This window comes from Gymnodraco acuticeps, unplaced genomic scaffold (genome assembly GCF_902827175.1).
Source record: "Gymnodraco acuticeps unplaced genomic scaffold, fGymAcu1.1, whole genome shotgun sequence".
NCBI classification, from domain to species: Eukaryota; Metazoa; Chordata; class Actinopteri; order Perciformes; family Bathydraconidae; genus Gymnodraco; species Gymnodraco acuticeps.
The window spans coordinates 3,640,422-3,651,383 of record NW_022990981.1 but is presented as its reverse complement, the minus strand read 5'-3'; the positions used below and the strand labels follow the sequence as shown (position 1 = coordinate 3,651,383).

At 40.2% G+C, this 10,962-nt stretch overlaps 2 protein-coding genes across 5 annotated transcripts; one reads left to right on the top strand and one right to left on the bottom strand.

The window, feature by feature from the left end:
• The first annotated feature begins 841 nt into the window (after positions 1 to 841).
• Positions 842 to 3,431, top strand: dtymk (deoxythymidylate kinase (thymidylate kinase)). The gene is made up of 5 exons (XM_034235651.1): positions 842 to 1,117; positions 1,275 to 1,383; positions 2,740 to 2,830; positions 2,903 to 3,100; positions 3,178 to 3,431. Exons 1-5 carry the CDS (start codon positions 988 to 990, stop codon positions 3,286 to 3,288), a joined length of 639 nt encoding a protein of 212 aa, XP_034091542.1. The 5' UTR covers positions 842 to 987; the 3' UTR covers positions 3,289 to 3,431.
• atg4b (autophagy related 4B, cysteine peptidase) lies at positions 3,347 to 10,741 on the bottom strand. 4 transcript variants are annotated; one of them, XR_004570911.1, is made up of 13 exons: positions 10,663 to 10,741; positions 9,322 to 9,423; positions 9,133 to 9,204; positions 8,921 to 9,019; positions 8,659 to 8,760; positions 8,497 to 8,569; positions 7,672 to 7,751; positions 6,744 to 6,940; positions 6,334 to 6,412; positions 6,066 to 6,211; positions 5,877 to 5,919; positions 4,131 to 4,224; positions 3,347 to 4,042 (listed from the first exon to the last, which is right to left on the bottom strand). XR_004570911.1 is itself a non-coding variant. In XM_034235649.1 (13 exons), the coding sequence occupies exons 1-13, from the start codon at positions 10,670 to 10,672 to the stop codon at positions 3,954 to 3,956; spliced, it is 1,200 nt and encodes a 399-aa protein (XP_034091540.1). In that variant the 5' UTR covers positions 10,673 to 10,741; the 3' UTR covers positions 3,347 to 3,953. The 4 variants fall into 4 exon arrangements, 2 of the variants coding, with proteins under 2 accessions (XP_034091540.1, XP_034091541.1); XR_004570912.1 differs by having other exon boundaries at positions 3,347 to 4,027; XM_034235649.1 differs by having other exon boundaries at positions 5,877 to 5,933.
• Between the last annotated feature and the right edge of the window lie 221 nt (positions 10,742 to 10,962).

Here is a 10,962-nt window from a genome sequence, read left to right as displayed (position 1 = left end):
AAGGCCTATCCATCTATCTATCCATCTATCTATCTATCCATCCATCTATCTATCTATCTATAACAATAGTCTTCATTTACAATATAGACAATAGGCATCATTTTAAAACAACATACAGTACATATATTGCAGTTATGATGTCATAATAACATACAATTGTATAAAACACAATTTGCTTACATTTTTGTTCTCTTTTGAGAATCAAACAAAACAGATTTTTTTTTTTTTAAATGCAAACAAACAAGTGAAATGAACTAAATTGCTGAATTGCTTTTAATTCACTGGCAGGAGCGACAAGTGAGGAGGAGCAAAAAGTGAACAACAGGGAGAGATTGAACAAAGAGAAAGAGTAGAGGACAGAGAGAGTAAATAACAGGAAGAAGACAGAGAGACTAAAGGAGATGGAAGAGAGGCTGCAGGTTATGGAAAGGAGAGAGACATGGAAAATGAATGTTGACAATGTTTTGTGATCATTTTAGCCTCTTCTGCATGTCCAGATCATTCATAGTAACAATCAACTGATTCTTATGCATTACACTTTCAAAAATAATTGATGCTGCAGCCCATTGACATGGAACGAGGAGCGAGGAAATGAAAATAATCGACCTGAGAAGGACCCCTCGATGTGCATTTAGAGAAATTAGATGTCCTTCAACATGGTGCGCTGAAATCCATTTCCGGGTCACTACCGGAGGACCGAGGAGTCGAGGAGGGGAAAATTAGAGTATTGAAAAACCTCTAGTGTTCTGTACTTAGTTTAATGTGCTGAAAGTGCCTTGTCTGCAAACAAAAAAATATTTTTTTTAAAAACGACACAACAACTGAAACAGGAAGTGCGTCAATGTATTTCCGATGTACTTCCTTATTGATATTTTGTTTCAGTAAAAGGCGGGTAAATGGTAACAAGGAACTTCCTGCTCAGCTTGGAGATTCAGCTCAGTATTGTGTTCGTTAACCCCGGGACAGGACGGTAAACAGACCGTAGTAATGGCGTGTAAAAGAGGAGCTCTTATCGTGCTGGAAGGGGTGGACAAGGCCGGGAAAACCACTCAGTGCAAGAAGCTGGTGCACGCGCTGCAGCAGAGCGGCCGCCCAGCGGAGATGATGAGATTCCCGGGTAAGGCATGCTAATGTTTGTCACTCTATAGGGAGTTTTGTTAGCGTAGGTGTGGCTCGTTGTTTTTCATCCCTGTGCAGGTGTGCAGAGCAAATATACCCCTTAGTTTCTGTGCAACATTAACGTGTAAAGCTGTGGGGCGGTCTCTTGGGGCCAGAAAGGACCACGACGATCGGACAGCTGATCAGCGCTTACCTGGAGAACAAGAGTGACCTGGAGGACCACACCGTGCACCTGCTGTTCTCCGCCAACCGCTGGGAGCTGGTGTAAGACTGCTGCCTCTTTGTGTTTCAGTAAAGTGTAAGCAACAGGCAGAGGTGGGAAGTAACTCATTACATTTACTCAGTAATGCGCTTAAGTACCAATCTGTCAAACTTATCCCATACTTGAGTATTTCCATTTCATGCTATTTTATACTTCTACTCCCTAACAGTTTGGAACATTTATTGTACTTTTTACTCCACTACATGTATTAACACGAATAGTTACCAGCTAACTTATCAAATACATGACAGTTGTATATGATATAATGCAGTACGTTACTGCCAATATGTACAAAATAATGTATTTGTAAGATAATAAAAGAAGGAATCATTTCATATTCCATAATAATATAATACTTTCTAAATAGCCATAGTGCATAATAGGTACTTTCACTTGTGATACTTTAAGTACATTTAGCTGGCTATACTTCTACTTAAGTAACATTTTAGAATTTGGAATTTTCACTTGTAATAACGTTTTTTCAAAGGATCTAAGTACTTCTTCCACACTGGCAATAAGTAACACAAGTAAGTGACTCCTTTCCTGTCACAGCAGCAGAAGCCCAGATGTATTTGATAGTGTAAATGAAGGTTTTATGAATAATAAAGGTGTTGACGCCATGATACTAAATGTGGCTGTAAAAAGTTCTACAAAAAATGCCAAGGATTCAGTTTAGAGACACATTCACAATTTATAAGGGTCGTTAGTTTTGTAGTTAACGTTAGGTAATATTGCAACTCGAGTTGTAGGTTAATAAACATTAGACTGTTACAAAGTTGAGTTTAAGCGACTTGTCTTTTTTATTGGATTTTTATTTTACAAAGCCCCCTAGTGCCACTGATAACAATCCTTATTAAAAGTGACTGAAGTACATGGGTTGTCTAAGCTGAATATCTATTTCTGGAGAGACACACTAGTCTTTCCAGTGCTGTAAGCACATTAACAAAACTCCATTCACTCCATATTGTTTTGCTGGATGCTCATTTGTCTACCTATTGTGTTGAGTGACAGATAAGTCATTGATACATTGACCCTTTAAATGTTGCAGTCAGATTTCACTTAATACTGCCAGACTTTCATGTTTATACTATATATATATATATATTTGCACATTTGAAGTCTTCAGTAGGAGTAAATTGCTTGGGGCTTGAAGACAAACACATTGTTAATTTTGGTCTTTTCAACACGTTTGTTAACAAAAATACACCAGCTTTATCCTTTTAAAATGCACCAAACTCTCAAGTAAATCTACTCTTCTTTCCGTGAAGTTGCCTATATTTGCGCTGAAAAATGTATATTCTTTTGTCATTAGTTTCCTGTATAAGTAATAGCCTACATTCCTTATATCGTGACCGCAGACCTTTAATGAAGAAGAAGCTGGAGCAGGGCACCACTCTGGTTGTAGACCGATACGCGTTCTCCGGAGTCGCTTTCACCAGTGCAAAGCCGGTGAGACCCCCCCCAGCTTCTCAAACTCTGCGTTCATCAGACAGCATCGTTCTTACATGTTCTCTCCTTCAGGGTTTCTGTCTGGATTGGTGCATGAAGCCTGACGTGGGACTGCCGAAGCCGGACCTGGTGATGTTCCTGCAGCTCAGTCCGGCAGAGGCCGCTCTCAGAGGCCAGTTTGGAGAAGAGAGATACGAGACTAATGTTTTCCAAAGAGCGGTCCAGCAGAAATTCGAACACCTGATGAAGGATCCCTCAGTCAACTGGCGGGTAAGATGCGGGGTCTGGATCCTACATTTATTTCAAGGTGTCATTGAAAAACGAACGTGATCTAAACTGTGTTATAGGCAATTGATGCTTCTCAGAGCGTTGAGGATGTGCACGAGAACATCACGACCCACAGCCTGAACACTATCAACGCAGCTGAGAACCTGCCCCTCGGAGAGCTGTGGAAGTGAAGCGGTCTCGTTTTTTAAATAAATTAAACTTAAATAAATGATGTGCCATTGTCCAATATCAGATTCTGACTTTATTTGTTTGAATTCCTCTTACATTGTTGTTCACCTGTCTATATGCTGTGTTGATTAAATGAATAATCAAATGTGTGTTCAAAAGTTGTCAGGGTTACTTTGCATGAGTAATTAATGCAACTTATCTGCAGATTTGACTTAAGTTGGTTTCATTACAGGCTGTTACAGACTTTAGTTATTAGGGACAAACCTCGTAACCCATGGGCATCGTAAACCATCGAGTTTCTTACAACATAAAACTGTTATGGCAATTTAACTTATGGAGTCAAGGAAAGGCACCATATCACTTCAGAATAAACATTTAAAGTGTTAAGACTCATATGGAAACATGTATGTGAAGATGTGCATACAGAATTTATCCTGAGCTCCTGCTACGACTTCCAGCCAGGCAGTCTGAATGTAGGAACAGAGAGCTTTCAGAGGCTGCTGCTGAACGCTGTGTGACACACACTGACTACACCATCGGAGCTGGAGCCGCTCAACAGGGCTCCAGTTAATGTTCATCCCCTCAGGCTCTCCCTTCTGAAGCACAGAAGAGAGTGAGAATCTTTTGCCGCTTGTGGAGAACAGCATATCATTGTTCATAATGTTCCTCAGAGGGAAAGGATCTCAAACTCCTCGTCCTCTGAGTCAAAGAACCGCTCCAACCTGTCGGAGTCTGAGAAATCTGCAAAGGGAACGTCAACACGTAAAAAAGGAAAACAAATTAAATTTCATTTGGAATAATTATTTTAAATATATTTAGCAAAAAGAATATTAAGTTAACTTACCAGGAGTAAGGTTGAGGGCATCCATGCTGACCATGTGGGAGGGCTGACTGTCTACCAGCTCAAACATGGGCAGGCCCCCCCGGTTGCAGGACAGCTGCAAGAGAAGGGCCATCATGTTATCATGTACACATTCAACAAATGATGCTTATATTTACCAGTATGCATCATATGACTTATATTGTTTAATCATTTTGGCTATTAAAGGTCACCTATTATGCTAAATGCACTTTTTGATGTCTTGTATACATAAATACTGTATGTGTCCCCTGTGAGTAAGGAGACTCACAAATTGTCAGAAAATACAACCCTCTCTTTTCCTCCGTACCTACATCTCTAAAAACGGGGGTACAACAGAGCTGATCCAGATTTGCTGCAGTCATGACGACATTAGTTGGCTGGCTTTACATTGAACTCCTGGCAACGTTACACCCACGTCCCAACCTATCGTCCCCATATACAGTCGCTAGCTGAATCCCCTCCCTCAGCTGTGTGTCTGTGTATTCAGCAGGATGTCTACGAGAGTGACTCAGAGTAAAGCTGTTATATATATATATAATACATGGCACTGTTCTAGCGGTAAACACTGAATTAAGAACATGTCAAGCTATGTGCTGTATCAGAAACAATGCGCGACATGTTTTGGAAGTAATATGGTCTGTGTTTACATTAGCAAGCATCGCTAACACTCAGAGCTAACGCTGTTCTGGAGAGAGTATGTGTAAAGAAGCCGGATATAAAAGTTACTGTCCTTGTGGTAAACCCGTGAGAGAGAAAGCGTTTGAGCTCCATACTGTTTCAGAGAGAATGCTTGATGTGGTATGGAACATGATATGGTGTTTAATCACAGTAGAGTTTAGCTGAGTTTCTGCTGGTAGACAGCCTTCTCTTCACAGAGCTCACTGCTTGCATGTGGACGCTCCAAAGGGGCGTGGCCAGCAGCAGCTTGGCTACATTTAAAGGGCCAGAATCAGCACTTTAGTAACAGGGCTGAAATAAAGGGATATTTTGGGTGATCTGTTTAGTATTTTGAGCAGAACACTTCAGAGACATGTTTTATATAGATATAGCCCTATAATATATTGTTCAAATATAGTATAATAGGTGAGCTTTAATGCATTTTCTCTCAAATGTTCAAAGTTCAACCTCAGCTCCTAAAATACAGACACTCAGATTCCTAATGACAACATGTCCCTGACATACTCATGTCAGGCTTTTTATATAGAGCACTGGCTTCAATATTGTAGTTTTTAAAATGTTTAACCAGATTGAGCCATCTTCTCAGCTGGGGCCAAAAAATGCTATTTTCCTGCACAACAGAATAAAACTTAATCAAAATACTTTTTTTTCCCACTTATTGACACATCCCAGTCTGTGACAAAAAAAAAACCTAGAATTACGTATATAAAAGATCATTTTATATAAAATGGGCCAGTTCAGCCTTCATTAGAGGAATAGATTTGAAAGGGGGGGACACACTTAAAGAAACGCAGTTCAGATTCAAACCTGTACATGGGCTGCAAGTTCTACCAAGAGAGCTATCAGGCGGCCCAAAAATAAATACATATTTTGTTCTCAGGATTATAAACTTAGTAAAAGTGAAAAATTATATTTTATTATAATATTTTGGTTTTTAGGACATCTTGAGCCTAACAACATCAGAGTCACTTTTTTTTAATGTAACGCACAAGGGTTAACTGTTATGGACAAGTCAAGGGAGCAACAAAAGATCGCTGCTCGGAAACGTACCCTTCTTATGCGCATACACCAGTCATCAAACTCGTCCTCTGTTCTGCAGAAGAAACCCTGGTGGACACCAGAAAACAGTAAACTACGGACCAGTACTGCAAACAGGCCTGCTGCATTCACACTTTAACAAAGAGCTTTAGTATGGGATAGGAAAGCGGTGTGCTATAAAACCCTCCCCAGCATTCCTACCGCTGCGATGGACGGGTCCAGCTCACAGATGTGCATACGGCAGGGGGGGTGCTGACAATGGTACGTCTCATCAGGGACCTGTCCGTCTTCACAGGGGTCCACTGCAGGCTGCGTGGTGTGGGGGTCTAGATAGATGAGCTCCTCTCCTGGGAGGAAGGAAGCGTGTTTATCATTAGATTGTTTTCTTGGAGTAAGATGAATTAATATGGTGAGCATGAGTGTGCGTGCACAGCTGAGTGTTTATTTCACAAAGGGAGACCAGACATACCGACATAACCAATGAAGTAATGGGCACTGTTGGGTTTTCCCCCAATAACCCCCAGGGACTGAGGCAGCATGAAGCATTGCTGTGAAAAGAGACGAGAGGGTTTATCTCAGCCCGCTGCAGCTCGCTTTGCCTCAGTGCTTATTTATGAAGCCGTTTCCATCTTTGTAACCGATTTAGTGTTTAACACAACATACAAATGACATTAGGAACATTTCGATAAGCGTACCATTTGTTATGTTTCATATTATTTGTGTGAGCTTTGTTTCTTTAGGGTCATTGAAGGTATAACAAAAAAAGTAACTGTGGTGTGGGGGATACTCGATTTCCAATTAAAGTCATACATTTACAATAAAAGAAGTCTACAACGAGTATGAGAGGAATTGTCGAATGTACACGCTGAAGTACTTCACCTTGAGGGTTCCGATGTACGCCTCATTGATGTCGCTCAGGCCCAGCCTGAGGGGGATGAGCAGCACCAGAGGTTTCCAGAGAGCCGTCTCCTCCTCAGCCAGAGCACAGGCCCCCCCCGGGCAGCCGTTCAGCTCCCCTGCTCCCTCTGGTTCACAACAGGCTCCTTCAACATCCAGCCAGGGCATGCACAGACGCTCTGCAGGGGAAATGATCACAAACACACACTTAAGGGCTATTGTCTATAATGCGATAGAAAGATAAAACATACAGTAATAATAATAATAATAATCCTTGTATTTATTATAGCGCTTTATCAATGACTCTCAAAGCGCTTTACAAATACACATTACACATACAGATCATACATGTAATGGTCATCTACTGTGGACAATACCCACAGGAGCAAATTCGGGTGAAGTGTCTTGCCCAAGGACACAACGGACAGTGTGTGGTTTATGTTCCTAAAAACTGTAAAGAATAAGCATCATCAGCTCATTAAGTAGAGTAGAAGCCAGAAAAGGATTAAACAGACCTGGTTATGGTGTGTTCACAATAAAAACACCCACAAGAGAATATCTCAGTGTAGTTATTTCCTTAGAGCAGATTCAAATGTAGCATATCGTAGACCTCAGTGCTCCTCGTGCCTGCGAGTGTAACCCAGCGTGAACATTTGCTTGGCATTCGGTATAAACACAGCAGTTGAGTAAAACACTAACAGTGAACACAAAGCTTCTTACCTTCTTACATGGACATGCACCAGAACACTGTTGAGGGATAAGCTTCGTAATGTTTGTTTTCACACAGAAACTTTGACCGGTCATTTAAGTTTTAGCTTAAGTACTTCTGTAAACATCCCAGCGTGGTTCAGTCTAACCTGCAGCACAAGTTAAACTGCTTATGCAAATTCAGGAAACAAGAAGCACTCACTGATCTCTTCGATGACCACAGTGTTGTCCATCGCCACGTGTACCACTAATCTGCTCCACGTATCAAACACTGCCAGCTTCCTGAGAGAAAGACAGTACATTTGACTCAATTGTCAAGGCATTTTTTTTAAATGCTTAGAACATCCTCCGGGAACACTGTATCTTGTTCTTCCTAAATGTTTGTGGGATGGATGAATAGATGGTGAGAGAGGACAATAAAATAAAAGACAAAGAATATGTGATACAAACAAATAGATGCCATCCAGTGTATGTCTCAATCACAATGACTGAATGACATAAGGGCAGTTTTACAAAAAATGTAAACGTATAGTTCTGGTGGCCTTTTAAGATTCAATGACACTTGTTCATATTCTTATTCCGTTTTGACAAGTTTGGAAAGCGATTCCAGTATTTGTGTGAAAATGTTCAATAAAATCAAAGACCTAAATTGAAGAAGTGGTGATCAAGTCATTAGTAGATTGATCAATAGAAAATCGGTCTCAAATGTGACAATTGGTAAAAGGCATGCAGCTGTTTGTTGTAGAGCAGAAACATGGAATGTAAACATATTTGTTTGTTGAGAAAAGACGATATGACACTTTTAAAATGTGAAGTTATTGAGCTATTTATCCTTGCAATGCAAGTTAAATATCTCTAGGGCATTACATTGGCAATTTGAATACTTCGCCTCTGGCTCTGATGGGCATTTCATAAAATAGGATAATATTTATTGCTAAATGTATCAATATAGTAATTCATATTATTAATAACCATCAATTGGATCCATAAAATGTAAACTATCTTGTATCTTCTCTACAGAACTTACTTTAGAACCTGGGCCACTGTGTTGGGTCCATACCACTGGCCTATGGGCTTTCCCTCTCCAACTCCCATCTGGGCTGCAGAAACAGAAACAGAAATCTGTCATCCAAACTCTTTCAGAGTGAGGGCTTGGTCACATTGGAAGGGTCTGACACTCACTACTTACCAATTTGATGGATGGAATAATAGCTGTCTTTTTTGTCAATGAAGGCGTTGAGAATACTGATGTACTCTTCTCTTTGTCTCTGGCCTCTGGCCCATCTCCAGTCTGAGAACAACACAACAGTTATCAGGCCTGTGCTAACAGGCTCTGTATGGTATAGTCTACTCCATGGAGTGCCATTCAGTCATGGTGTCACCTACCTTTATGTTTATCCGTATAATCAAAGGGAATTACAAAAATAAAATAAAATGGAAAGTTGTCTTACCTCTGCCTAGATGTCTACACACCAAGGCCTCCCCGAGGATCATCTGTCCGCACCGCAACATGCAGCCCCATCCCGTATCAGATGTTGGTCCTGTCCCCCCTGGAACACATTCCAGAATTGTAAATGATTATGAAAACCCATATTACACAAATCTCCAGAAATGTTAAGTATAGTTTAGTGACTAAGCCATATCGCACAATTTCTTCACTTACCAATTGGCGGGAAGTTTTTTCTGTATGTGAACCACAGTCGGGAGGTGACATCTGATAAAATGTCATCTTTCTCTATATGAAGACCAGAGACCACCATATTACAATACAACCACAACACAAAGACAAGCATTCAAGTTATAACTTAACTACTACTTCCTCTTACACACAGGTTATATTCCACTCTCCTACCTGTCAGTGCGTTGTAGTCTTTCCCCAAGATCCACACAGGCTCTGAGGTCTCGGGAAAATCTTCAAACTCTCCAAAGCGAAGTGTGTCGTATGTCAAGGTTGCTGCAAGAGAGGACAGAGTCAAATGTAATACGTGTGAGAGATCACTGAGGAGTAAGGTTGGCGTTCATGTTGTTATCCGATAACCACTTAAAAGTGATTCTGTTTGTCAGGGAGTAAAGGTGTGGTGGACATTAGTAGCTTGACTTCCAGGAAGAATCTTCTATATATCAATCTATAAAAGCATGTAGGATTTTTAATCTATGTTTTTCTTTATATTAACTTAGGTCTTCATGTCTATGCTAGGGAGCAAGTGAAGGAGAATGATCCCTGCTAAATGAAAATGAATGGATGTCAGAAAACTGTTCATTAACACAACTATATTGCAAGTATCTTAATCATATTCAAAAATGATTCTTAAAGTAAAAGTACACATATATTATCATCAAAATACACTTAAAAGTACTAAAAATAACCATAAAAGTTATAATCATTATGCAGAATGGCCCATTTCGTTATGATATATATTTTGTTAATAGATTTTAACATTTTAAAAGTTGTTTTTCTGTCGTAACTATTTACTGGTAAAGGAGTTTACGACAGACTGTAATGAGATACACATCACTAACAACAGACAGGAGAAGTTGCTAGCTCACTGACATTATCTGTCAGCTTGGAAAACGAAAGCTGGGATATACAGGTTATTTCATAAAAACTGAAGGTATGTATTTGCAGTCAAATGAAATGTTTCAAAAGCATTAATAAGTCTGCTCGCATTATCTGGACACTATTCTACAGTACGTAAATGTTGCTGCATCATTTAACTTAACCTCTCTCAAAGCTAATAGCATTCCCGGTGCTAACACTAGCATAACAACTGATGTGATGGTGACAGTGCATCGACTGGATGTTCATCTTGGGCGTAACATAACCGTCAAACCAAGGACGGGAGGCAAATTATCAAACGTGAAACTTATTAAACAACAGATTACACTAACACGTGAAACCGTACAGTAAGTTATACGGCTGTGAAGCAAGCTGTCAAAGTGAGGAATCAAACACATTTCGCAATAACAGCAGGCTAATGTTAGTTAGCAGTTAGCTTTAGTCATCATTTTTAGCAGGCTAACGTCACTGAGGCTACAAAGCAATACGTGTTAGACTGGCAGCTGGAGATGGCAATCCTTTCATGGCAGAACAGAGAATGTGCTGACAAGTATGACATGTTGTTGTTGCACTTATTTAATGACAATACTAGCTTGTCAAGGTAGAAAAGGACGTGTTATTTTAAATATTGCTTACCTGCATCCATCCCGACGGTCTTCACCCTATCTTGTTTGTTGTTCTCTGGACTCCGATCGGGTGGACCAATGGGAACAAAGTCCTGCTGAGGAATTTGGAGAGAGGCGGGACCTTTCTCACGACATCCAATAGAGAGGCGAAATCACGCCCATCTACTTCCGGTCCATGGGACCCCGGAAGCGAAAAATTATACATTGAATTCAATGGAGAGAGAAAACGTATATTTTGATCCCGTTTGAATTGTGCCACGAACTACACATATGATGTTTGTCAATCTTAAACAATCATTTCCATGTAACA